Source organism: Ostrinia furnacalis, unplaced genomic scaffold (assembly GCF_004193835.3).
Source record: "Ostrinia furnacalis isolate ACB-3 unplaced genomic scaffold, ASM419383v2 OfSCF0694, whole genome shotgun sequence".
In the NCBI taxonomy this organism is placed as follows: domain Eukaryota; kingdom Metazoa; phylum Arthropoda; class Insecta; order Lepidoptera; family Crambidae; genus Ostrinia; species Ostrinia furnacalis.
In genome coordinates, this window is record NW_021130933.1 from 1,697,450 (window position 1) to 1,725,070 (window position 27,621).

Here is a 27,621-nt window from a genome sequence, read left to right on the forward strand (position 1 = left end):
TCGCTTAATGAAACAAGTTTTAAATTTTAATGCCAGTACAAGAGAAAGTGGTGCCAAAGATCATTAACAATGCTGACTTTCGATACGTGAACAGAATTTTTGTAAGATTATTTTATCGATTATTTATGATAGGCGTCATTTTAAATAAATAAAATAAGGTGATGTCATTTTGAAATCAAATAGTCGTATTAAATGACATTTCTTTTATGGAAAGCTACTGATTCTATATCTATAACAGAACGCCTAATTTTGGGCTTCTGTAACCTCTATCATAGGTACTAAATATTAGGGTAAACAGATGCTACGATAAAACCTTTTGTAACTTATGGAGTACAATAAAGTTATTGAGTATATTATCTAAATATCTAAATTTAGAATTTAATGTATGTAATTTGTATCAAAATTATTTCGATTTGTCTTAAAATGAAATCTGTCTCTGCGTTGCCTGCGTTGATTTTTATGCAAAAATATCTATGTATGTGACATTTACTTATAAGCACAATAACCACGGCTGTTAAATATGGAAATATGTAAAGGCGCAACGCCGCAACACGATACTCATTATGGCGACTTGAAAATGCATTGAATTTTAAGCATCATGCTGTATTTCTGATCCACTTAGCTTCTGAAGGTTCTGGACTATCGTGATTTCGTGTTAGGCACATATAAACTTATGCGCACTTATAATCTTAATATCTTGCAGGTTATTTATTCATTGATCATTAACTATTTCTTTTCCATAAGAGTATGATCCTGATTTAGACAAACTATTCTAATAAAATTGATGAATTATTTTGATGTATTTCTCGATTCAGTGTCAGGGATAAATAAATGCACGTAAATAATATTTATAGAATTTATTATTTAATCGGAGGAAGAAATAAATTAAAATAACATTACTATTTACAGTCAATAAATAAGATAAGTACAAAAATAAATAGCTTCTACTTCTATTAAGGCTAACTTAATCTAGATGTCATACGTGACCCCACTGTCCACGCATCATTTTGTTTTGTCTTCTTCTATTTTTGTGGTCTCTCATAGATTTTCGCAGTAAAGAGTCCAAGTCATCTAGTCCCAGAATATCGCTGTAGTCATCATCTTTCTTGCCTCCACGAACTTTGTGATGATTCGGGTTTTTGTTGGGGCGTCTATTTCTACCAAAGACTCCCAACTCTTCACCGACTGTTTCACCGATTTCGGACAAATGAAGAACATCTAAATCGTCAAAGTCAAAACTGCTTCTATGCTTCTTTCTTGGAAGGTCGGCTCCAGAATTATCACTCGAAGCCGAATATTCATCCTGTCCTCTGCTTTCTTCACCTTTCATTGATTCTGGGGTCACACTTTCATCGGATTGATCAAGGTCATGAACAATTTGAATCATATTGTCATTTAATTTCTCGTCAGTGGTCGTGGAAAAAGACATTGTAGTTGGCATTTTAGGTGTAATCGTTTCAATTTTCTCAAAATTAATCTCTTCTGAGTTTGTAGATGGCATTTCAGATTCGTTCGCTGTGTTGCTTAAAATGGGTGTAACAGGCATACCTGATAACTGACCAGTGATGTGAGCTAGAGACATTTCGAGACCGGGGTCCTCAAAATTCGTGACACTCTTCGCCGTAGTGGCAAATAGATGTTCCACGTTTTGATTCAAGCCAATGATTGGTTCGAATGTCTGGTCAGTATCAACTTCAATCAGTAGCCTTTCAGTGCTCGGCGCGACTGTCGCGGCAGTGGAGGAAGGTGTTACTACGGGTATAGTAACGAGTGGAGCTGGAGTTGTGATCGTTGTGGTGGTCGGAGTGGTCGCTGACTGACTTTCCGCTGTGATTGATGTAGGTGGCCTCCTTGTTGGACGCCTTCTCTTAGAGGGCTTCCTGGTTGGACGCCTATTAACTGGACGAATTTTCAATGTTGTAGTGCGTAGGGGTTTTGGAGTAGTATTTTTAGTGCTTGGCTTTCTACTTGGACGACGTGAGGGTCTCGGCCGCCTTGTCGTGGTAGTTGTAGTGGGGGTAGGAGCCGGTGCTTGCTTCTTTTTATTTTTATTCGCCTTCTTACCACCTGACGAACCAAACAGGTCTCCTAATAAGTCTTCTCCAAGAAGACTAAATCCTGTATAGTCCGCACTGTCAATATCATTTACCGCGTCTAACTCTCCTGAAACAAGAAGAAATATTTTTGACTGACCCGTTTAAATTGTAAAGTTGGAAAAACCATAAACATTATCTGCTTTAATTTTACTTACCATCATCATCATCATCATCCTCGTCATCATCATCATCATCGTCATCACTACCGAGCCCAAAATCGTCTTCATCATCATCGTCGTCGTCGTCGTCCTCGATTTTTTCGTTTTGCGGTACTAACGGGAGGGGGTCAGCTGGTTCTGTGGTGACTCCTCTGGGTCCGAACTTGAAGCAGGACACTCTGACCGCCGCCTCGACAGCGCTCTTGGATTGAAGTTCCAACCCGAGACAGGCTCTGAACTCTTCGCCAGCGCGTGCAATGTTGTACACTCGTCCACAGAATTTGGATAGTCCGCCCGGTAATGGTAGACAAACTGGGCTCGGTTTTCGACCTGTAAAGGTAAGGTTATGGTTTTAGTTCCTGTTAAAAATTATACTAATTCAAATTTAACATTTATTAGTTTTGTATTTACTGTCGCGATTATGAAATTATTTAAGTATAAGATTACGAATGAATTACTGACTGAAAATTTACTAAAATATGTATTCAATGTATAGGGTTACACAATTTTAAAGAAAAGGAAGAGCAGAGCCAGAAATCTTATGATCTAATGTTTGACAAAATATACAAATAATATCGAAGTCCAAATAATACCTACACTTGAAGAAATTAATTACATCGTTAATGCAATAACTTATAAGTCACAAGTATTTGTAACTAAAGAACTTTCCAACTTCATTGTACATCCGTATTTACAATTCATAAAACCGGTGCCATAAATGTGAGGAGAGAGTTTTCTTAAAGTTGTTTTGGAAACGGATATTCCCAAGATTTGTTTGATTACTCACTAGAGAGGGTCCGGTTAGTGATGACCTTCTTTCCGAAGCTTAGTGACACCGACATCTTGTCCCCACTTAGATACATCAGCGAAGCACATCCTGAAAAACATAATTTATTGATTTGAATATAAGACAAGAATCTTGTAGGTACCTACCTAGTTATTTGTTCATAGAAACTGTAATTGTAAATCTAAAAAATATCATTATTGTGTTGCATGTATTTGTTAACTAGAAAAACTTAATAGGACGAACTGGCGTAATTCCTCGATTAAATATAACAAAACAGACGACAGAAAATGAAGACTACAGATAGAGTCCTAAAGAATTACTATAATAGTGCTCAAAAAGTAATATTTTCCAAGCTATAAAGTTTTACTTCACATACGAATTTCAACAAATCGTATGTGGGATTTGTACACGATTTGTATAAATGGTACAAAACACAAATGTTCGAATCTTTCACACAGAATATTAGTAGTGGAATTGCAAATAAGAAAGTAAGTACTCGTAGACGTTCTGAATTTGAATCTAAACAAGGAGTACAATTAGTAATATTTATTGTTTACCTGGTCCATTCAAATTAACGACAGGCACAGCGAAATCCCGACAGCAGTTGCAGTGCGATTCAGAGCATTTGCAGTATTTGTTGATGCTGTTATCTTCAAGCTTGTCACTGTCGTTTCTGTTCTGAACCGCTTTCTTGTCGTTCTTTTGCTTCCCTGTAAAATTATTTTTTACAATTTTTCCTTAATAAAAGTTCAAGCAACTTGTAAATGTTATGACACAAATATCGTGAATCCTATCATGGGACTCACTTAAATTGGACAATACAAGTAGCGATAAGGTAGGTACTATCATTACAAATCACTATCACATATTTCATTTAATTTGTCGTATACTACTCGTATTATGAATGAAATTAAATAATCTGACAATGTGATAAAAATAAAATCTAAATTATAATGATATCGTATGAAAAGAACAAAGGTAGCGTTTACATGCGATATACCTAAAAGACTATAACTTTGATATTTTATTAATTTCGTTTAACGGAGAAATTAATCTCTCTTGCAATAAAATTATAGACTTTACGTGGTGCTTTTAATAGCAAGATATAAAAATTTTGCGGTTTCGTTTCTTTTAATAGATAAATGTGATTTAGGAGTAAATTCCACGCACGCGCTTTCGTTAAAGGCAAAAAATATTAACGGGTAATTGATTAATTAATGTGACATTTACATGGACTATTTAAGTGTTGTATAATTAATACAGTTTCAAAACTAGTTAGCATTGAAACTTTCCAAATTCGATTTCCATTTCATATAACGTTTCCCTTTTCATTATTAATAAATATCAATCATAAGTCTGTCACACAAAATATTATGATTATACAGCGTAAGTTTATTGGTCAATTAATAAACATAAACAAATAATTCATTAACTTTGCAACTCGCTACAGTTATTGACATTACATAATGTTTGTAATAATAGAAAAAAATGTATTAGCGTTCACTAAACTGTTTATTGATATAATGCGTGATTAAAATTTGCAAGTTATTCATAATGTATTATGTATATGTTGGTTAGTTATGGACAAACTTCACGAGACGTTTTTATACATATGTACAGAATTTGTAGTACTGCAAATATGAAGTAACATAAATTATTAATGGTGTGCATGGGTAAGTCTACTATTTATGTATGAAATTATGTTAGAACTTTTAAATTTGCCACGATTACTTTCAAAACGTAAATCTATGCCCATAAAATAAAAATAAATGCATAAAATTATTAAAATGTATAAAAATTTCATTACAAAATAATAACACATTTATGTAATCACAACACAAAATGTCACAGTTTAAGTTTTATGTGTCATTGACACAGTACAGTGCCAATGTCAATTTAAAGCGGTAGCGATAGAGTTACTAAATAAGCTGATGATCACTTTGTGGTGAAGAAGTGTTAATCCATCGCAAATAATAAACTATGAATGAACTATTTAATAACAATTTGACTGTAAAAGAAGAGGTGAGAATAAAAAAGAGCCCTTTGACAAACAAGTTAAAAACTAATCTAGTGTGTTACATATGAAATATTTTTTTAAACAATCGTAATAATGCTTTGACATAAAATTGACAATTGCATTGTTTTGCTGAATGATTCATAAATGGTCAAAGAAATTAATTTCCTTGTACGCTGATTGACACTTGCACGCGGCGATTTGTTAATAAAACGCATTTTAACTGAGAATCGATCGAAAATCATCAGTAATTTACGAACAACTTTCACGAGATCGAATTCGTTTAAGTTTATTGAACGTGTTCTCATGCATATAAATGTGTCTTACTTACTCGTACCTATTACATACATCACAACATATACTTAGAACCTTAAGTGTATAAGTGTAAAGGCGAAAATCTCCAAACCTAGCTATAGCCTACGCTCTAGTCCGCTTACCTATATAGATATAGAGAGTTCAAGTTCAGAGGGTTGCTATTGTTTATATTATCTACAACCACAGTGCGTACACACATTTCAAAATGATTTTTGCAATGTTTTAGGTATATCAACTACTAGGTATACTTTATCGTTTTCGGGTCCAAAATCCTATAATTTTCAAAGCGTGAATTTTGCTACGAACGTAACTATGTACTCATATATGATGCAAAAAATTCTTAAATAACTAAATAACAAGAGATACTTAGATACTTACTGATGTTTTTAGACGCAGCAAAGGCTAGCAGCACGAATATGAGTAAAAGCTCGAATACCAGGGAGAGCTTCATTTTGAAGTCTGGCTCCCGGTCTGTGGAGAAAAAAAAAGATTAAACAAAACTTTCAACTTTCACAAAATCGTTTTCTCTACAATAACTTTTATTTCGCTAATCGTATCTATAATTTAGGAGAAAATTAATTAATTAAAAAAATACTACACTTGAAAATAATAATTATTGTTAACTGATTATGAATTATAAGCGTTGTTAAACGTTAATGAACTTCGTTTCCTTTTTTCGGTTTTAAGCACTTTTTTTATATCATAAAATTAAGTTTAAAAAATATGACAATGGAGAATCTAGGTCAATGTTGTCTTTACTATAATAAAAAAAGATGGAGAATTATTTTATTTTGCTAACACAATAGCTATAACACAGTATTAATATCAATATTTATATTTAACCTTTGTAAATACTTCAATTAATTTTTTGATAGCCACATAATTAGTGCTTTCTTTCACTACCTGCAAATTGTTACGGAAAAAGTGGGTTAAGAAATCCACTGACGCGTTGAAGTCTTTTCCTCTAGGCAGTAGAGCACGCTCCAAACACACTTTATAAATGTGATTTTTTGAATGAAAACCGAGTTTTTATAAATAATAACACCACAATTATAAAAAATAACTAAATTTGTTTTTAAAATCATAATATAAACAAACCAACCTTGTATCAGAAGCTGCTATGCGCCGTAAAGTTTATCAATCACAAACGATAGAAATCTCCGTTGAAGTCACACCTCGACGAGCGTTCACGACCAATTAAATATAATTATAAGACACCAACAAACCCTAAAACGTAGACGGGGCCGGTGTAAAAGCAACACTGATTTGTTAACGTCGTTCGCGCCCAGAGAAATGCTGTGACGTATGAAAGACGAGAAAGGAAAACTGCCGGTTTCCATCTCTCTCGTGCAACATACAGTAGAGCGGGACAAACTAGACCAGGGACGCACTTGGTCGCATAAGTGGAATTCAGTGTCAATCGGACTGTTAGTTTTATAATGACATGTGGCCAACCTAAAGGAAATGAGATTTGAATGAAAACGACATTAACACATTTATTGGTCTACTCATTCGTAGTGGTTTGGTGGTCTTGTAAAATTATACTGCTCAATTGTACCCTTTTATACATATTAATAGTAATATTCCTGAATAAATGCATATTTGTATGACTTATAGCAAACTATGTAAACCCAAGTTTTGTTTAAACTACGAGTATAATACATATTTCGTACAAAAAATGTAAGCAAAAGACCGATATTTTACTAATCTCTGCTGGCTCAGGTAAGCTATTTAGAACTTTGTTCTTCTGTTGTTTCAATAGTTTGGCAAATATGTGTAATATGTGTAAATTATTAATTAATTATAATACCAACCGAATTGAGAACCTTCTCTTTTTGTTAAAATCGTTTAAAAAGATCTTAAACTTTTAAGGTTTTGTTTTTCATTACCTGTAAGGTCACGTACAAATATTTTAATTAAAAAAATCTACAATGAACTGAAAATTAGTACCCGCAGTACGGTACTGGAAAAATTACATTGTAATTGATTGATCGATTATAACGAAGCCCATCAGGAAGTATATTTTTGCGAATATATTCTGACCGAATTACCTAACTTTATGAATCATGCCAATGATGGATTTAAAGATATTAGACACGAATGTCAACACTTCAATCATAAGTTGTGTTACATTATTCTATATTAACCCTTAACCAGGGGTCTCTGTGACTCCGGTGAATTTGTTAAATATAGAAGCAATTTAGCCTTTGATAAAGACTGAATTTTGTAATATTGATTGTTTATCTAAACCTATCCTGCTTTCGGAGGAACTGTAAGAATTGGTATTAAACGTCAGTTTTATTAAAACTACCTATTCTTGTTATTCCTCTAATAAGTTCCTATGAATTACGTTTCCGTTTCTAGTATATTCTAGAATTACCATAAACAGTGCATTGCTCTCGGATATAGTGAAGTTACATTGAATTGGTGTTATATAAAGTTGTTATGAGCAGCAAAAACAAAAATCTTGAATGTTTTGTGTCAAATCATTAACTTATACTGGAGGCTTATTAGGTAAATCTTAGCAAAAACTTCATTAGTCAAGCCATTATCTATTTTATGTCTTCTATAAACGAACCGATTGGAACCCACCAAGTGTCACCACATGCTTTTCTTAACAAGATTCTTAAAAGTGGCCTTTGACATACGTAATTAAACTTATTCCTGTAACTGCAAGAAGACGACTAATGCCCGTTTTCACCATCAATCCCTAATTTTTAAGTGACCCCTATGAAAACAAAATTCCTGTATATGTTACCATAGGGGTCACTTAAAAATTAGGGATTAATGGTGAAAACGGGCATGGGACTCGTAAATTTTCCTAAACCCATAGCGTTGCACTAAAAGTATTGTATCTTTGAAGTTGCTCCAGAATCTATTCTTGACACTAAGTAAGCTATTAAATATCAGTACTAAGAAGTAACTGTTACTTTTCTATTAAATGAAATAAAGGTTTCATATGTTCATTTACTCACACGCCTATTCGTAGCACTTTTGAGGGGCCGATTCTCGTGACATCACTACAACAAGGTTGACGTCGCCCAATAATCTCAAACGTACGGGCCACGGTCACTTTCTACCAGAGAAAGTAGTCAGGAGTGAATCGTCTGGATATCTGTTTTTGTTTGTTTTACCAATCCGAATAATCCGATCCGTTCTCTGGCAGTTATTACGATTGTGCTAATATGTTGTGTAAGAGTTATCTGACTTAACTGGTCATATGTTGTTCAGCTTGTATTTGTATGTAAGTCTGTTGCATTCGCCGATTATGTATTTTTCTTCAGTTTGCAGCTATTACGGTGTTTGAACAGGTTGGGCTTAACTTGCTTTGGGGAAAATCCTTTTTTTACGTCGAATATTTGCATTCAACGATTGCCTAGGTATTATATTTTTTCTTAGAAAGGTAAAATTACTTCTTATGATTCTTAAAAGGCTTCCTAACATTAACTCAGGTAGAGTTGGTAGAGTCTACTCATTAAAATCATCATGAGAAAACTAAGGCTTTCAAAAAAAGTCTTTCGTTCGTTCGTTCGTTTCAACCAAATGACATCCACTGCTGGACAATGGCCTCCCCAAGGATTTCCAAAATAACCGGACCTGCGCCGCCCGCATCCAAATAAAAAATAACAAAAACTTTTCGCATTTCATTGAAAATGTGCTACAATATACTTCAAGGATTACAGCAAACAAAAATCATTTGATAGTTTCGAAGTCATGAGATAAAATTACCGCTTTTTACTTCGCAATCACATTTAAGATGTGTATCAAGCGTACAGATCACGGATAAAATAATAACGTGACGTTTAAATAATAAGATACAAGTAATTCTATGGAATCGAGCCGTGTACCATGACGCTATGTGAGGGCAATGATCTCGATCTAGGGCAGTGGCGCGCGATGCACTCGCGCGCATATGTCGTGAAGCGCAGCATGCTGGCTCTAGTGAAGTGCATCCGTATTTGGAATTTACTAAAGATCAGTCACTCGTTAGTAGCTAATTATCACGTGATATTAATTAGATGTCTTATTTAAAGCCAAACAACGAAATTGTGAATTTTTGTACTCGTATTTACCAATAAATTGACTGTTAATTAAGTCTGGTAATAAAAAATAATAACGCAAATAAACCTTAGAATTCATATGTATTAAGAGTGCTCCTGACAATTATGTTACATGCAATGTACTGTTAAAATAAAATATCGTAAAAACGAACAAATGTTTGACTTATAGCTTACAACTTTTTGAAAAAAAGCTAGTTCATTCCGATTAGAGAATCTGATTGGACGGTCCTTATGACGAATCATGAACGCTTGCCAAAAATAAATAATGCATTTATGGTCACGGGTGCTAACGTCGTTATTACGTAACAAGTTGATATTCAAAATAAATAATGTAACGTGAATTAAATAATACAGTGATTCACGCACGCAGTGAAAGCCACAACACTACCAACCTCGGTTGCAGTCACAGAGTACTGCAGCTTTCTATAAAGGGGAGTTTTCAATATTTTTTTTAGATAAAACTCATGACTTTTCTACCATAGAAAAAGTTTCGCCTAAACCAGCTATTAATATTTACACAAAATTAAAATTCTAAATCATTAAGTAGTTAAGAAACAGAACATGGTCTGACAATCATTCAAATTAATCCTTCTTCAAAGAACTTTCATCGTCATTATAAATCGATTATTAAAATTATAACTTCCTTACTCTCTCGCTGTCTTGACTATGAATTGAGATTGATAGCATGTTGTTATGAAGACAGTTTCTAGTCACTTAGTACATGTTATGATTTCCATTACGTGTCTCTATTACCACTGACATTACAGCTTTGGTCACAGTGCATTAGGTCTCGTGGTAAGGATCGCATTGATGAAGTGCTTTCTTACGCCTCAGTCAGTCGTAAGCGATGGAAATCACTATATGCCGTCATCATCATTGGAAATGTTGTACGAAAGTGTTACTTCGGAAAGTATAGGTCGGAACTTCATATCAATCAATAATTCTTTTGCATACCCCAATGGAAAGCAATGACTTCTCAAATATAAAAAATCGCACAGAACAAAATCCAAAGCTTGATTCAGTTTTAAGCATAGCTTGAAGCGTATTAGCTAAATTTCAATATTGAGACCAAACACAGGACACAAACAGAGTTTGAAATAGAATCGAGTGTTAAAAAACTATGTGGCTTTAACTTCAACCCCATATAAAAAGTTGGTATTGAGTATTTTATTAACTTACTTTAGGTCTAGTAGATGGGGCAGAGGGCGTCCACAACAGTCCTCCATCGCGTTTGGTCTTGAGCTTCGCGTTTGATCTCGTTCCAGGTCTTGCCTTTTTTCTTCACCTCGTCTGCTACAGTGCGCCGTCAAGTTTGCATTTTATTAAATGAACTTAAAAAAACATACTCTGTATTATGTCGACTGTAATGTGATGTGCTAAAACACCGGAGTGCTTATTTTTCTAATGCAATTATAAAAATGATGACCAACTAATTTCCGTTGCGGCGCATCACACTTCATCATACAAAGTGACATTAACGTACTTTACTAATGCGCTACAAACCGCGTCGTGTAGTCACGGCGTATATCATGTATTTTTTTCAACAACATGAACATAATATGATTTAATTAATTAAATGCTATTTTATTGTAAGGTAGAGTTAACATTTCATAAAACATTTTTTATTAATCTATTCTTTATTAAGTTTGAAAAATACTTTCTGTGTGTAAAAGCAATTAATATTTTGTTTCGGAACATTCACTTATAAGTATGTACTTTTGTACATTGTACAACGTTACGTTTTATAAAAAAACCGGCCAAGTGCGTGTCGGACTCACGCACAAAGGGTTCCGTACCATTGATTTATGAAATTAAAATTATTATTTTTTAAAGTTATTTGTATGAAAGATTACGCGGTAATAAGCGGTATACGATTTACGAGGTATTAAAAAAAAACTACTTTCTAGATCTCGTTCAAAACAATTTTCGTTGGTAGTTTTTATAGTAATGTACATCATATGTTGTTTTTAGATTTTTCATTTTCTTATTTTAGAAGTTAGAGGGGTTTACTTTTTTCCACTTTGGAAGCGTCTGTCACGCAAACTATACGGTTTAGAAAAAAAATATTTCAGAAACCTCGATATCATTTTTGAAGACCTATCCATAGATACCCCACACGTATGTGTTTGATGAAAAAAATTTTTGAGTTTCAGTTCTAAGTATGGGGAGCCCCCAATATTTATTTTTATTTTTTTATTTTTGCATCAAAATCTTAATGCGGTTCACAGAATACATCTACTTACCAAGTTTCAACAGTATAGCTCTTATAGTTTCGGAAAAAAATGGCTGTGACATACGGACGGACAGACGGACGGACAGACAGACATGACGAATCTATAAGGGTTCCGTTTTTTGCCATTTGGCTACGGAACCCTAAAAATATGTTTTGTACCACGAGTATTGGGTAGGTAGTTTATTGTTAGTTCCGTTCCTTGATATTGATGTTCAAACCATAAACGATACAAATTCAAAATTATTTATTCATCGTTATTTAAACGATTTTAGACTTATACTTAAGTCTAAAGCATAAGAAGAATACTGGCATTGGCCTCAACTCGGAAAGAAAAGTCCTAAATAAAACAAAATACCGAAAACTGCATTTGAACTAAGTAGATCTGTAAGTAATCTTGTTAAAAACGTGTAAGCTTGACGCATCTAGATTGCGATGTTCTATTGTTTTAAATGGAACTACGAGTACTCGTATAATGGCTAACGGTTAAAACTAAAAAATAATGAAGAAAGCCTATCATATAGCCTATAGAAAGCATATCACTATAGCCTTTTACATGGATTAAATAAAAATGATGGCGGATAACACTACTGCAACTAGGAGAAGAAGAAATCACGTCGTTGCTCATCCATTTATAGATACGATTTCACAATGAAGGGTCTGATTGATTTTGTGCATATGCCTTTTGTATGATGATATGATGTGACATGATACCTTCTTTTCAAGTTTTAGAAAGATTTTATTATTTATTACATTAGGGAGACCAGGGTTTACATAATTTTAATAAGTTTTTGAACAATTTAATAATAGTAAATTACCACATATAGGTCCTTATAAATTAAGATGTAGAGTTTCGTCAAGAAAGTTTACAGATTTGAGTATCACAATACATTTGAAGAGATATTATTTAGGATTATATTGAGAATTTTCTAAAACTTTTATTAAAAATTAAAAAAGATGCGTGCTGTAAACTCATTGGTTCATGACTGTTCGATGTGCAGACTTGTACCTATTATACAGTTTAGGGGCCATCCATAAAGTACGTCACACGAATTTCATGATTTTTTGACCCCCCCTCCGTCCTTGTCACAGGTGGTCACATTTCTGAGACCCCCCCCTCCCTAGTGTGACGTCACATGTTTTGCAATTTCACATCGAAAAATTATTAAATTAACAGCAGTTCCGAAATTAGTTTTATTTTAATTTAAATTAAGTACTTTTTTTTAATGAAATCAACATTATATTAAATATTTGAAACAATTGAAATGTGATGTCACAAAACTTAGGACCCCTCCCACCCCTTGTCACACCATGTCACACTTTGTCAACCCCCTCCCCCCCTCTTTACGTGTGACGTACTTTATGGATGACCCCTTATTGGCTTTTTCTATTTCTAAGAATAGCCTTTGATGAGTGCACTAACACGGCTGTAGCATAAACCGGTCATGCTCTGCTGAGTGGTTGTACTCGAAAAGCGTTTTTTACCAAAACGTTCGAAAACGTAAACACTCTCACGTTGCTTTCTCGATGCATCTCACTGATGCATGTCATTACTGCTGCGTTATGCTTTATTTAAATTTCACCTTCTATTGTGAGTGAGGTGAAACGTGAGGCGAGATTGTGGAAAGGAGCAGTGTCTGCTTGGCTGTGGTGACGGCTTGTCGACCTAAGAAGCTGTTGTCCTTAACGGCTATTAAAATTCATAAGTTAATAAAATCATTTTATTCTTTTTTTTTGGTGAGTGTCGTCACACGATGTCGATCAAATTGTCGGTCGCGGTTTTGCTGGTAGCGGTTGCTGTGACGCAGTGTGCAAACATTTTAGGTAAGTACTTTCTTTGATACGAGTACTTGATTGGAATGTGTGGGTCATTATGCATTAGATTTGAAATGGTCCGCGATCGAGGTGCTTTGTGTTATGAATCATGCTACTAAAGTTTATGCTAGTAAATTAGTTCTTATCATCAATTGAATTTCTTCTTATAATATTAATTTAATTTTAAAAAGGGTGTGATATATTATGCATTTATAAAATGCATGCACAAGTAAACGTTTTATACTTACACAGACATCACACATTTATCTAAGGGTGCAAAGTATATCAAAATATCTGAAAAGTTTTTCAGTTTTTTAAACAACAATTATTTCTTATATTTCTTTTTATATGTTCATAACATAAAAACAGACCTAAGTAGCTTTTATTTGAATTTGCCATTTTCAGCAAAACTTTCTGTCATCAGAGTTCTTAAAAGGGGTCTTACAGTTAGGTTTTATGTAGGTACTTCAACGACAGTAGTGCAATTAACTCACATTCAAATAAAACCATAATGGTAATGTGGGTGTATATCTTATAATTTAAAGTTACCTACTGTATATTATACAAAGAAACCAGCTTTCGATATAACATTATATCTGCAGTGACATATTTAATTTCATAACAAAGCACCGTATCGCTACAGAAGCCCGCAGTGAAAGTAGAAACTCGAAAGTGCTAGAATAATTTTAGGCAGCGTATTACCATAATACGAGAGACGCATGTCGGCATTACATAAACCATTGTGCTCCGGTATGACTGCAGTTACGCTTGTTGCGTGAATGACAGCTCGGACACAAAAGCATTGGATGCGGCTTTTGGCATAATGCCTTTGGCACGCTTTTTAAAGTAATCTGTAGAGACAGTAACAAAACCATTCAATGGTAATAATAACCAATAATAGGTCATTGGTATGCTAATATGCTTTTGTATAGAAATAGGTAAGTATACATACTGTATGACTTATTATTTTTATAAGAAAGCTTATTCGTTATTACCGACTCTTTTAAACAGCTGCGTGGAACTTATTTTTTTAAGGTTTTCTTAACTAAACACGGAGGTTTATGTATTGTTAATAGAAATGATTTTGCAAGAAAATATAGAGTCCAAAGTGCTACAATGGCAATTGTACTGCATTAGAGAGCTAACATGAGATCTGTGTACAAGAACTGCATTACTTCTAAGTGCTTTCCTAGAATTTACACATTAGTAAATGTTCAAACCTCTCTAGAACCAGTACACAAGCACTTCGTCCTACTTAATTCAGACTTATCGAACTCTCCAGTCAGAAATTTCTCTTCATGCACTGCACTTTCCTTTGCACAGCCCACTTTATACGTTTCAGAGAAATTTAACTGAAAGTAAAGACCTAGATCTACCTAACTGGTTCAGTTGTTTTGAATATTAATATCAATTAGGTACGAGTATATTGAGGAAGTACCAGGAAAAATTATAATATTACCATGTCTCGTAATCATCAGATTGGTATCAATCCTCAGACTTCCGTTTTGAAATAGAAAATAGCTCACGTTGTACTTATTTGAAACTATTAATTTGTATAATTATCTAATTAAATAGGTACCTACTCGTATACTTATGTAAACGCAAAAGTTGTGATGATGGTGGATAGTTGTTTTTTTTAATCCACAACGAGAAAGCTCTTGGCCTGTATCTCACCTGATGGTAAGTGATGATCAGGCCGAAGGTGGAAGCGAGCTTTACTCGGAATCCTCAACCACGGAGGATTGAGGGTTTGTTTCTTGTTTAAAAACAAAGGGTTAGTTTTTATGAAACATTACATATCGATCCACGAAGACGAAGCTACGACATAATTGTATAGATGCGTAAGGATAATAAAAGAGGTAAACATACCTCATTTTAGGGAAGTAGAATTAAGACTAGAAATATTGACTGTTACAGATTATTTCAACTTCGAAAATGCCAAGGATCTGATCGAGGTGCCGAAGCAGCGCGAGCAGAATGACAGAACCTGCGCGTGCAAGGGCCCTGCCTGCGTTTGCTGCGTGAACTTCAACATCACTTTCGTGGATTTGGGCGGCCCAGGTAAACGTTATTACAGGTTATTAAAAAAAATACCGTTTTCGCCATCCCTAATTTTTAAGTGACCCCTATGGTGTTACCATAACAGGAATTTTGTTTTCAGGAATGTTGTTTGGTGAATACGGGCATGACTCTTCTTTTTCTTTTCCCAAGCCTTTTTTCCCATTATTAGGGGTCGGCTCTCCTTGTTCTGAGGCGCCAGGACAGTTTGTTCTTGGTTATCAAAATCTTTGATTGAGTTAAATTCTTAAGAGCGTTTACGCCGTTTGGCGCAAAAACAGTACTTATTCAACTCGATACAATCATTAACTAGTTATATTACAAATATGTTATAGGCATAAATAATTAGGTAATATCATCGTCTAAATAGTTAGTTAAGAAAATATTTCTATCAATATAGTATTTAAGAATTCTATCAACATAAGTCCACACAGGTTTTCTAAATTTCCACTTTAGCGTCAGTTTACAAGCTGAAATTTTTATAAAAATACTGTGAAAACGATAAACAAACATTTATATCCTATAGCATTGGTCCTTAGGCAAATAGTTAATTGAGAAAATTCTTAGATTTAAGTATTTTACAATAAGAAATCACAAATTAAATGAACGTGAAATACCCAAAAATCAAAGTGATTTTTACACCATTATTCTTCTTTAATTCAACATAAAAATAGCTTAATATAATAAAATAACATCTTCTTTAAAATATTTACTTTGAAACGATATATAATTCATTGTAATTGTTTTGCTATAAACATTTGAAAACTAGCGGCATATCGCCGCGCGCGAATCATTTCCAATGATGCCCCTTGAAACGCCGCGCTTTGCGTAAACGCTCTTAATATTATGTAGAAAAATAAAACAAAACAATCACAAATGAAAATAAAATAATAAATAATCAATTTACAAGTAGTACTCTTGAATCAACATATCTTCCAGGTCTGATTGATTGACTGATCCAATATTGTTTCATTTATATTTCCAGGATGCGTTCACATGAAGTACATTTCACCGGAGGAAGGGTTTTCAGTCAACGTTTCATATGGAAAAAATCTCCTACACAGCGCGAAGATACAAGGTAAAACGGTACAATTATTATACGTAAATTTTGTACGAATTTCTTTATTTTGTACGAACTTCAGTTCATGTTTCTTACCTACTGTATTAATAGTACCATCTTTGAGAATTGCACCAAGCTCCTAAGTAAACAGATTTCTCTTACCTACAACTTTGCTAATACATCTCCGCAGGTACCAACCCAGCCCCAATCTGCTTAGAGGTCTTCGGAAGGTTTGCCCAAGTCTGTGCCAAGTTCAGTGATATGGCCCCCACAGCTGACGGCCTAAGAGGCTGCCTAGACTTGGAACCCAGAATCTTGGGTGATAAGCAGTTGGAATTCCCAATCGGCTGCTTCAGATCTAAGTCTGGGGGCATGGAAATGGAAGACCCGCCAGCTGAAGAAACTGAGACGTATGTAGAATAATTAAGTTCAGGAAAACATAATTTAACATTAATTGTTGTTGTCGACACGACAAGAAGATTAATGATATTTTTATTGTCACATTTAAACTTTATGCGGCACATTTCAAAAGAAGTATTTTTTGTTGAATGTCAAGTAACAACTTTAACAGTTGTATTGTTTTCTTACTCTAAACCCAATTGCAATTTAATCACTTCAAATTAACTTAAAATTGAGTTCCCTACTTAACTAGTTATTAAGTGTAAATCAGTCTTAATTGAATAATATTAAAACAATATTAATGAAAAAATATTTTATTAATTCCAGTGCGACTGAAGGCGAAGACACCGAAAACTCGGATAGTGAAGACAGCCAAGGATTCAACGCAGAATCCTTCCTCCTTGAGATATACCAGACAGCAGAACAAGGTGTAGCCTTCCTATCAAGTCTCCTAGACCTCCCTAACAAACTGAATTCTACAAAACCCGCTACAGAAGCCACTACAGCAAAAACTGATGATGACACCACCCCATCACCAACCTCTCAGAGGAGAGCACCAAAGTACATAAAACACCCCAACCAATTGTGATAAATTAATCCTAATTCTTATATAAGTACAAATCACTATCTCTTAGACGTAATTTAGCTTGCCACTGTATGTGAGAGTGCTTTAAATGCTACGCATAATGATCCTATTTATTGCTTTAAGTTATGTAACAATGTTTAAGTATTTGAGGTAATAAATGACGAAAGAAAGTGTCTTGGTTTACTTTATTCAATTAAGATTTAATTAATCTTGGGAAAATGGTGGCGCTGCGTTGGTCTCAAGCCAAAAGACACCGCGTCTCCTGGAAAAAAAGATAAATTAATTAATAACTAATTAAAACGAAACCGGTACTTAGTTATCAGCTTTTTGTTCATACATGAACTAGACTAGATAGAGTAACTTAGTGGTTGGTTTAGAGTTTAGACATAGCAGATTTAAATCAACGTGATTGTTAAAAACAAATGAATCAACTATGTATCAAAAAGTAGGCCTGAAAATATTTACCCGGTCTTCGGTTCCAGTCCGCCCATTTCCAAGCGGCCTGGCAAAGTATTGCATGCTCCCACCACAGCAAGGTAGAAGTTTATACATTCCTGACCAGTGAAACCACCAGTTCCAAGGGACTCAGCGAAGTAGAAGAAGCTCCTATCGTGGTCGCAGGAGTTGGAATTGCATCCAGGCATGGAAATACCGCCGTTAGGGTAGAAGTCCGCATGAGCTATGTCAGCTAGGAAACCGTTTACGCCGGTGTTGGTGTGAATAACTTCGGTGTAGACTGCGTCGTTGGGACGGAATCGTAGGAGGTTGTTTGCCCAGCCGATGAGGGAGGGATCCAAACCTGTTAGGGACAAAAATTTTATCATTTGAAAAGATTATTAAGACCGGTATTAAGAAAGGATATTTTTATGAACTCTACTCTCAAGAATAGACTGGTTTAAGCAAGTGACGAATATGATCGAAAGATGAAAAAAATACTTTAACTGATTTGTTTCAACTAACGGGCCCAAGACTACAATAAGCAAAGTGTCGTTTGGTTCGACACCACTTTATTTTTATTTTTATGCATATTCATTTATTCCTTATTTATTTAAAAGGTCTCTCATGGCCATGCTCAAGGTCTGGGTTTTCAATGGTTGTTTGCACGTACGTCATTCAAATTATATCTTACCGGTAAGATAAGCGACACCTCTTCCCAAATTCCTAGACACCATTGCAGCTTGGTGTCCACCAACGCCATGTCCGATAATGTGGTACTGCTCCAGAGTACTGCCGCTGGCTTCGTTCAGCCATTCTATAAAGTTGGCGACGGCCCCAGCAGAGAGCACCGTGTTGCGGACCAGTAGGTTGGTGTTGATGGCAGTAGCTCCTGCACTCCAGTCGACCACTATGACGTTGACGTCTTCGGCTGCGAGGTAAGCTGTGAACAAAGGCGCACTTTAAGAATATTTTTTTTAAATTATAATGGATTCACAAATCCAGCCACAGTTGTAAAGCATTAATCATTACGTGTGGACATAATTTATGGCTGTTGTCATTATACAATATGGCGTACTGATATTTATAATGTTAAACTGCTATTTTTAGCTTGAGATAGTAGGTATATCGCAAGTCTGAAAAAAAATATTTATGGAGCTTATTCACTAAGAAAATTACATGCTCTCGGTAATTACTAGTACATCAATGGAAGCTTGTCAAGCACGATGCAGATAGAAAGCCTGCACCACAAGATTATACAGTATTACAGTTCCAGACACGTTATACAGGGTGGAAACGATAAGTGATCTCACTCGTTAGACTTAACACTAACCTGCAACCACCACAGTGTTGAAGTCAGATACAGCATTGTCCCTCCAGCCGTGGATCAGGACTACGGTCTTCTTATCGCTGCTGTAGTTGCTATTCTGTAGTAGTGCAGCATTGTTATTCAGAAGAGGTTGGCTGAGAGACGGATTCGCTCTACGAAAAAAAACATACAGTCGAATTGAGAACCATACATAACATACAGTCGAATTACAAACATTATGGAAGCAATAAACTATTGAGTATTGAGTATTGGCATTTTTTAAGTCTATTGAAAATACAATTTAGTCTAATTGAATTTTAATTAAAATGAAAATTCTAAGAAATGTCTAATGAAATTAAAACTAAACAATTTAACACAGCAATAAACAATATCGAATTTATATTAACAAGCTATTTTTTAATCAAATTAATAGCAATAAATAATATTGATTTGAACAAAAGAGGAACCAATAAATGTTTTTCCAATAATTAAATTGTCTAATAAATATGATATAATTTTCCAATACAATTTAAGTATTTTGAGTTGAGACGTGGCAATTAGTTTGTGTTATTTTAAAGTTAATGTTTAATTTATTTCGACATTTTTAAAAATAAATTATAACACCACAATTATTTCTTAGGAAGCAGTATTTGTTCATTTTGAGTATAAATCATCAATCTTTTACTTTACCTACTAAAGAGGTGATACGCATTAGCAGTAGCGGGGCTATATCTGGCACCTTCTTGGGCATCCTCCAAGAGAGCAGTGGACCCTGCAGGTAATGCTAGAAAAAGGGAAAAAAATATTCAGCACAAAAGTAATAATGTGAATTCTTACTGAAACTGAAAGAGTCCAGTAACTATAGGAAAACTTCCATGGTAAATTCTTGAATATTTTTGCAGATTTGAATGTTGTGGTTAATAAAATTTTAATGTACAACATTATTAAAATTGCATGATAAATAATTCATTTACTTACTAGGACAGTAGGACCACGCCCTTGACGGCTAAATTATTGGGTACATTTGATAATTATTTTTATTGCTCCTTCATCAATACGACTTGTTAATTGGACCAGTTAAAATAAAAATAGTAAATCAATATTAATTACAGGTAAAATAGTTATAACATACCAGATCCAAGCGCGACAATACCAATAAAAATTAAGCAACTAAACGTCCACATGATGACGAAACACTGCTCTAATTGGTTATTGAATATTCACTTTTATCTACCAATTTAATCAAAGTATTACCATATAATCCTGCTTTGGATTAACCAACGTGGATTAACGTATTTCCAATATCCAGGTGTCCATGTAAATAAATTATTACCTGGTAACATACATGATTTACGTCAATACATTATCATTGTAGATAATAATCTAATTATAGATATTCCTTTACTTCCAAAAAATAACTTTCGACTGTTATATTTTGACGAAATATTGGATTTTCTCCCATTTATTTGGGAAAACACTTTAGTCTTTAGTAAAAACATGTCTAGTTTACCTCCACTAAAAATAGAACAATAAACCTAAAAGTTTTTCGATTTGTAATGTACCACGACACGAATGCTGCTAAGAACAAAAATCTATTTTGGACCATAGGAAATGATCAATTTATCTAAAACAGTCCCGTCCCCGTTGCGTAGGAGAGACCAGTAAATTGAAAGATTGCTCCAAAGACATTTTTGCACTTCAGCCCAGCAATTGATGATTTGTCACTCCAGAATTATTTAGTTCTAAAATAAGTACTGGCCGATTCACACGTATTCCGATTAAAAAAAGAGGTTCCCTTTTTAAATATCGGGAAGTGTTTTTTTTTTCAAAATGGCGGACGAAGAATTTGATGTTGCCACATTTAGAAGATCGATGCAGCACTTCACATGGATTGATTATTCAGTTTTCATACTCATGCTGACAGTTTGTGGAGGTATAGGAGTATATTTTGGGTTTGTGAAGAAGCAAAAATCAACACAAGACTATTTACTTGGCGGAAGAAATATGAAGTCAGTTCCTGTTTGCTTTTCTTTAGTTGCCAGGTAAGCGTGTCAAGTGTGGAGGAAGTAAGAAAGGTCATTTTAATTTTATCTCTATCTTTTGTTATGATTTTAATTTTTAATTTTACTGTTGAAAACTAAATCTCGTGGAACGTAATAAAATAGTAAATTTGAACATCCGCATCTATACTAAAAACGCTTGTAATCCGCCAGTGTGGCCCTTCGTAAAAAGTTATTGAATAATAACAGTATGCATTAATAATAAATCACCAATCACTGAAAATTATGATGATTGTTACTAAAGTTAAAAACAATCTACATATTTTACACATGACTAGATTTTTATTAAATTATATCTTCTTGTGTACATAATATTTTAAATTAAGTAATATTGCCTTATTAAAATCCTACAAATAAGTAAGTCATTCCCGGTTTTCAACAGTTTCATTTCAGGAATTTCACTTTTGGGAACCCCTACGGAACTCTACGTGTATGGGACAGCGTACCTTTTCTTCTTAATTGGTGCCTTTTTGATGTCGTTTATAATGTTTCACACTTTTCTCCCAGTGCTACACGAGTTGAGGCTTACATCTGTTTATGAGGTAAGATATAATATGAATAGGCTATTTCTTTAAAAAAATGGGTTGTAGAGCTCCTGTATTCCTTACCTACCTTTTCACAGCCATGTTAAATTGCTTTGAGAGAAAGAAAATTATTGTAAAATCGGTTCTGTTAATCAGAACCTGCATTATTTGAAAATGTTAAGAAATGTAGTAAAAGCCTAAACAAGATTTTAGGATAAACTTTTGTCCTGTTTTTGTTTGCCAGTTTTCCATGTCCATTGCATTTAAACAACTAAGATTTTTTCAGTATCTGGAACTTCGCTTCGATAAGCGGCTAAGAATATTTGGTTCAGTGATTTTCAGTGTTTACCTGGTATGTCATATTCTATTAATGGACTGTTTTATTATCATGGTTTTATTTTCAATTTTATCTACATCTCATGTGTTTTTCATTTCAGATGGCTTGGCTTCCTATAGTAGTTTACGTTCCCGCGTTGGCTTTTAACCAAGGTAGATTATAATTTGTATTTTTATAGTTACTAAGAATACGGAAGCATAATGAAAGACTGTAATTTAATACTTATTTTTACAGTTACTGGTATAAATATCCATATTGTTACGCCGATAGTGTGCTGCGTCTGTATATTTTACACCTGCCTGGTAAATAAAAAACTAATACAGCTACGAATAAGTGGAAGCTCATATTATAAAATTGAACAAAAACTGTGCTTTTTTCAGGGAGGTCTAAAAGCCGTAGTATGGACAGACGTCATACAAACCATTGTTATGGTTCTAGCAATGATCCTAGTTATTATAAAAGGAACAATAAATGTTGGAGGTCTCCAAACTGTGTTAGAACGAAACTGGGATACTGGTCGATTGGAATTTCCTACGTAAGTAGCTGAATCAGAAATGTTTAACTTAATTGGATGTGGGACAATTTGAGTAGGTACAGACAGCAGATCAAGCCAATCACTGCGGTATCTTACGTATGAAGTAATATGTGTTATTTTGTAACAAAATTATATTCTGGTATGCTGTCGACTGTACTATCGGCCACAGTTCCAGCTACTCATTTCCGTTCTTTCTCTCGCTCTCATCAAATTGTGTTTCTTTACGATAGAACTAGACGACGTGACAGGAAATGAGTAGCTGGAACTGTGGCCGATAGTACATTGTGTACATACATTGTATATACAGCAGTGAATTAATAAATAACAAAATTTGTAGGCTTTCACCAGACTTGACAGTGAGGCATACTATCCTGTCAGTGTCCATCGGCTCCACCTTCTATTGGATTGGGAACATCGCCGTGAACCAATCGATGATGCAGAGGTTCCTATCGCTACCAGACTTGAAAATATCCAAAAGGTGGGAAATACTTTTCATGGTGAATACAAATTCAGTAGTTATAATATTTGTATACTGGCCCATTCTACAACTGGCTGCGCATAAGTTGAGCTGCGCATGAGAGCAAAAATTGAGAAAACCAATTTAACTTTTCAACATGAACAATTAATATTTTCAAATTGTAACACCACTTAAGTGCTTTTAGGGATTATGATTTATACCTTATTCAGTTTATTTATGACCTAAGCTATGTAGTCTGCTGTATACTTACTGTATTTATCTTAAATGTAGTGAAATAAAACTCATTTTTAACAAATTTTTAGAGTCGTCTGGGGCTTCCTCGGCGGGATCATCTGTATAATCTTCGTTTGCGCGTACAGCGGTCTTCTAGCGGTCGCTTGGTACTTCAACTGTGACCCGCTGAACTCTCGCCTGGCTCTGGCCAAAGACCAGCTGTTACCATTGCTTGTGATGGACGTCTTCGCGGAATGGAAGGGATTGTCGGGACTCTTTGTGGCTGGTGTCTTTAGTGCAGCGTTAAGGTACTGGTTTATGCTTTCCAAACTTGTACGTTGCGTAAATACAAAACACATTATTATCTTCTTTTAAACAGATAATTATTGCTTTTTTGAATAGGCGCAGACCATCGATTTTTAGTTGGCCGATAGTTGTGCCCGATTTTAAATTGTATATGAAGAATCGACCAAATCCGCGACCAAAACCCGACTAAACTATCGGCCGACGAAAAATCGATGGTCTGCGCCTAGGCTTAAGTAACTTTTAAACTGACTTAGATATGACGAATTGTTCTTGTAGAGCTTAGGCAACATTCACTACGCTGCGCTATGCCATGTCACCACGACTTTTGAATGATATAATAACGCCACACAATACATTGATTCCCGTGGTATAACAGAAGCTAATTTAAACTATACTTAGGCAGGCTTACTAAAGTCCTAAACTTACTTACATTACCTAAAATATTCTTAGTTTTTCAACTTTGTGTTTATTCACAAATATACAGGGTGGAAACGATAAGTGATCTCACTCGATTATTTCTAAACTATACAAGATATCGAAAAACTGGTTACTGGTCCTGAAAGTGCTTCACGAGCTCTTTCAAACGGTACCAATAACAGGTTACAGAATAAACGGGATCTATCCGAAAATTCAATGTTTCCAGCTTCCATATTAAATGTATGCCAACCACGCAATATTAGAAGTGTATTTTTTTTAAACTTTAAACAAAATCGTAAATTGCATTCTTATATAAAATTATTTATGGAAAATTAGTTTTAGGCATTACTTGCTATAAAGTTTGCTATAAATTATCAAGAGATAAGTACCATTATCTGTGATATTACTTAATGTATGGAAGATAAAAACATTGAATTTTTAGATAGATCCAGTTTATTCTGTAACTTAATATCGATACCATAGGATAGAGCTCGTGAAGCACTTTTAGGATCAGTAACCAGTTTCACGATATCTTTTGCAGTTTTTAATATTATGGGGCTGTACCAAATGTATGGAAGCCGGAAACATTGAATTTTCGGATAGATCCAATTTATTCTTTAACCTATTATTGGTACCGTTTGATAGAGCTCATGAAGCACTTTCAGGATCAGTAACTAGTTTTTTGATATCTTGTATAGTTTAGAAATAATCGAGTGAGATCACTTATCGTTTCCACCCTGTATTGATTGTAGCTCTTTATCAACGGGCTTAAACTCCATGGCGGCAGTTGTATTAGAAGACTTCTGGAAGCCGTTCTTCAAAAAACTAACTCATAAACAAACACAAGTGATGATAAGGGCGGTAGTCGTCATACTAGGAGCTGTGTGTGTAGGTGAGTGATTGTAATCAGATAAGATTTCCTGACACGTCATAATACGCTTTGGTTTCATGCGATTAGGCGATAGATCAACTGTAATGATAGACAGAGGGGAGATCGCCTCTTATGTGCGTCCTCTTAGATAGAGATTTATTTCGCTTTTGACCGCTTGTGACTTCATGCAGTAAAAATGCCTTAGGTGAAAGGACCAAATGGACCAATGCATGACTTTGACGTAAATGATATTTGCCCGGTTTTTGAATTGAGATTTTTCATAACTAATAGGTATGTTCACGTTCAAGCTAAAAATCTTCCATTCCCACATTCATTCTCACATTTTGACTCACAAAATCATTCGACCTATTTCAGGATTAGTATTCGTAGTGGAAAAGCTTGGGTCGGTGTTACAGTTGACAATGAGTCTGTCGTCAGCGTCCATGGGACCCCTCACTGGAGTATTTTTGATGGGAATCTTTTTACCCTTCGTTGACTCGACGGTAAGTCCTCAGAATCTATCCACGTTATTTTGGTTCTGGAAGGTTTTCGCTATTTCGCTTTCCCAATCTTGGCCTTCAACTTTTTACACAGTGAAATAGTTTACAAACAATTTATAAGTAACAGATGCTAAAAGTTTGAACGTCATGTTTGAGATTACAACTTTATAATGTACTTTTTTTGTCACACCATCTCTTTCAATTTCTTCCACAGAGTGCACTGGTTGGTGGAATATTAGGTTTAACCTCTTCGTGGTGGCTGGCCACGCAATCACAAATCGCCCAGGCAAGCGGAGCGCTCCGCTTCAACGAAAAGCCAAGATTTACCCAAAACTGTAGTTATTCGTTTGATCCCGTAGTGCACAAGGAAGAGACTCTGGATATGTAAGTATAATTACACTGCACATACAAAACAAATACTTAATAGTAAATGTCATTTATCTTCTTTAATCAGCTAAATCGTCTCTTACTCAGGCCAATTACCAAATCCAAAAGTTAGTTTAGGATCATGGTAAAGGCAAATGTTTTGAATTAAAAAATACTTTCTGTGATTAACGGTGATTAACGTCATTCGAATTAATAGTAAAATAACTATGTACTACGAGTATAAGAGGATTATGACGTTTAACAGATATATTTTAATCATACCTACAGATTGTAGATACCTACATACAACGACCGTACCACATTATTGATATATTAAAATAATTTATTTTTTCAGGGATGTATTCTATTTGTATCGGATCTCCTACTTGTGGTTCACAGCATTCGGTTGTGTGATCACACTGATCATCGCTTCTGCTCTCAGCTTGAGGAGTACTTCCTATGTGCACAGGGACCCTAAGCTTTTTGCGCCAGTTATTAGGAGTTGGATAACAAAAAATCAAAGAGTGAGTAATAATCTATATCTATCTATATATATAAAAGAAAGTCGTGTTAGTTACTCCACTTATAACTCAAGAACGGCTGAACCGATTTAGCTGAAAATTGTCAGGGAGGTAGTTTAGAGCCAGGAGAAGGACATAGGATACTTTTTATCCCGTTATTTATTGCCATTAAGGCGGAACAAAGTTCGCCGGGTCAGCTAGTTATTAGGATGAGTGTGAAAATGACGCTGTCTATCTGTTGTTAGTTGTTACCACTTGACAAAATTGACCTTTACTGGCTGGGTTTTTATTGTCGGTCAAACTGTAGATCTTGGCTACACAGGAGTTGCAGCGGTGGGAATAGTCCCGTAATTTTCGTTACCCCTTAACTGATTTAGACGAAAGATGAAGAGATTTTGTGTGCACGGTACTTACCTAAAGTATTCCTGTGACAAATCTAAATTCATGCGAGTGAAGCCGCTGGCAAAAGTTAGTAGACACTGAAGGTATAAGTTTATTTATTTTAATTACTATGTCGTAGTTATAAATCAAATATGTGACGCAGACGCCTATAACCTTATCTGAGAAAATTGGAAATTGTGATTAATTTAATCTTTTTTTTTTTCAGGTAAAAGAAATAAATCTAGATAACCAAAGTTAATTGATATCTGGTATTAGTATTTAATTAATTATAACACATATTATTGTATCTGATATAGTTTTGTACTAGTTATAAGTAGGTATTATGACCAATTTTACAACGTCAGTGTACCTACCATGAGTTTACGTTAGGTGTGCTCGCTAGCGACTACGTAAAAAAATTACATTTAAATGTATGACATATTGTGCAGCGCCCCTAGCGGCTACTTTCAAGAAATAAAATCTTCATAGAATTTTTTGACGTATTCGCTAGCGAGCTCACCTAACGTAAACTCATGGTAGGCACACAGAGCATCCAAAGCTTAAAAATGTGTTCTTTTAACATTGAATTAGTTACATTTATTTTTATCTTTTGTTTGAATGCTTAAATAGTACAACAAACTCACATGGTTGTTTTGAACGGATTCAAATTACTATGAAGAAGTCTGTTATCATCAATGTTAAAGAAGCTAAAGGTTTTCTGATGCCTTTTAAAACGATTTTGAAAGCTTTAATACAACGGTTGTGATGTTACTGTACTGTGTTTTTGGG

The 27,621-nt window shown here is 34.6% G+C and overlaps 4 protein-coding genes across 5 annotated transcripts; 2 read left to right on the forward strand and 2 right to left on the reverse strand.

The window, feature by feature from the left end:
• Nucleotides 1–872: 872 nt before the first annotated feature.
• LOC114349653 (histone-lysine N-methyltransferase SETD1A) lies at nucleotides 873–6,641 on the reverse strand. Its single transcript, XM_028300114.1, has 6 exons — nucleotides 6,473–6,641; nucleotides 5,749–5,841; nucleotides 3,599–3,751; nucleotides 3,042–3,131; nucleotides 2,252–2,584; nucleotides 873–2,163 (listed from the first exon to the last, which is right to left on the reverse strand). The coding sequence occupies exons 2-6, from the start codon at nucleotides 5,819–5,821 to the stop codon at nucleotides 977–979; spliced, it is 1,836 nt and encodes a 611-aa protein (XP_028155915.1). The 5' UTR covers nucleotides 5,822–5,841; nucleotides 6,473–6,641; the 3' UTR covers nucleotides 873–976.
• Nucleotides 6,642–13,171: 6,530 nt separating this feature from the next.
• On the forward strand, nucleotides 13,172–17,754 carry LOC114349648 (uncharacterized). Its single transcript, XM_028300108.1, has 5 exons — nucleotides 13,172–13,485; nucleotides 15,394–15,537; nucleotides 16,520–16,612; nucleotides 16,785–17,004; nucleotides 17,321–17,754. Exons 1-5 carry the CDS (start codon nucleotides 13,416–13,418, stop codon nucleotides 17,580–17,582), a joined length of 789 nt encoding a protein of 262 aa, XP_028155909.1. The 5' UTR covers nucleotides 13,172–13,415; the 3' UTR covers nucleotides 17,583–17,754.
• Nucleotides 17,746–20,561, reverse strand: LOC114349647 (pancreatic lipase-related protein 2-like). The gene is made up of 6 exons (XM_028300107.1): nucleotides 20,456–20,561; nucleotides 20,014–20,107; nucleotides 19,348–19,496; nucleotides 18,709–18,957; nucleotides 18,045–18,378; nucleotides 17,746–17,841 (listed from the first exon to the last, which is right to left on the reverse strand). Exons 1-6 carry the CDS (start codon nucleotides 20,505–20,507, stop codon nucleotides 17,784–17,786), a joined length of 936 nt encoding a protein of 311 aa, XP_028155908.1. The 5' UTR covers nucleotides 20,508–20,561; the 3' UTR covers nucleotides 17,746–17,783.
• Nucleotides 20,562–21,087: 526 nt separating this feature from the next.
• On the forward strand, nucleotides 21,088–27,278 carry LOC114349612 (sodium-coupled monocarboxylate transporter 1). 2 transcript variants are annotated; one of them, XM_028300056.1, is made up of 13 exons: nucleotides 21,088–21,365; nucleotides 21,766–21,925; nucleotides 22,194–22,259; nucleotides 22,345–22,396; nucleotides 22,479–22,546; nucleotides 22,625–22,779; nucleotides 23,117–23,257; nucleotides 23,560–23,778; nucleotides 24,946–25,085; nucleotides 25,440–25,567; nucleotides 25,779–25,948; nucleotides 26,286–26,454; nucleotides 27,059–27,278. In XM_028300056.1, exons 1-13 carry the CDS (start codon nucleotides 21,154–21,156, stop codon nucleotides 27,089–27,091), a joined length of 1,713 nt encoding a protein of 570 aa, XP_028155857.1. In that variant the 5' UTR covers nucleotides 21,088–21,153; the 3' UTR covers nucleotides 27,092–27,278. The 2 variants fall into 2 exon arrangements, with proteins under 2 accessions (XP_028155857.1, XP_028155858.1); XM_028300057.1 differs by having other exon boundaries at nucleotides 21,157–21,365; nucleotides 21,777–21,925; nucleotides 27,059–27,276.
• Nucleotides 27,279–27,621: the final 343 nt, after the last annotated feature.

What these genes read in the sequence shown, in the direction of transcription:
- LOC114349653 (XM_028300114.1), bottom strand. Translation starts at nt 5,821, where the DNA reads ATGAAGCTCTCCCTGGTATTCGAGCTTTTACTCATATTCGTGCTGCTA. An exon ending in CGTTAATTTGAATGGACCAG is followed by an intron (nt 3,132 to 3,598) that starts GTAAACAATAAA and finishes TATGTTTTTCAG; the next exon opens with GATGTGCTTCGCTGATGTAT. An exon ending in GGATGATGATGATGATGATG is followed by an intron (nt 2,164 to 2,251) that starts GTAAGTAAAATT and finishes TTCTTGTTTCAG; the next exon opens with GAGAGTTAGACGCGGTAAAT.
- LOC114349648 (XM_028300108.1), top strand. Translation starts at nt 13,416, where the DNA reads ATGTCGATCAAATTGTCGGTCGCGGTTTTGCTGGTAGCGGTTGCTGTG. An exon ending in GCAGTGTGCAAACATTTTAG is followed by an intron (nt 13,486 to 15,393) that starts GTAAGTACTTTC and finishes TGACTGTTACAG; the next exon opens with ATTATTTCAACTTCGAAAAT. An exon ending in ACACAGCGCGAAGATACAAG is followed by an intron (nt 16,613 to 16,784) that starts GTAAAACGGTAC and finishes ACATCTCCGCAG; the next exon opens with GTACCAACCCAGCCCCAATC.
- LOC114349647 (XM_028300107.1), bottom strand. Translation starts at nt 20,507, where the DNA reads ATGTGGACGTTTAGTTGCTTAATTTTTATTGGTATTGTCGCGCTTGGA. An exon ending in GCGTATCACCTCTTTAGTAG is followed by an intron (nt 19,497 to 20,013) that starts GTAAAGTAAAAG and finishes TTTTTTTCGTAG; the next exon opens with AGCGAATCCGTCTCTCAGCC. An exon ending in CAACACTGTGGTGGTTGCAG is followed by an intron (nt 18,958 to 19,347) that starts GTTAGTGTTAAG and finishes CTTTGTTCACAG; the next exon opens with CTTACCTCGCAGCCGAAGAC.
- LOC114349612 (XM_028300056.1), top strand. Translation starts at nt 21,154, where the DNA reads ATGGCGGACGAAGAATTTGATGTTGCCACATTTAGAAGATCGATGCAG. An exon ending in TGCTTTTCTTTAGTTGCCAG is followed by an intron (nt 21,366 to 21,765) that starts GTAAGCGTGTCA and finishes GGTTTTCAACAG; the next exon opens with TTTCATTTCAGGAATTTCAC. An exon ending in AAGGAAGAGACTCTGGATAT is followed by an intron (nt 25,949 to 26,285) that starts GTAAGTATAATT and finishes TTATTTTTTCAG; the next exon opens with GGATGTATTCTATTTGTATC.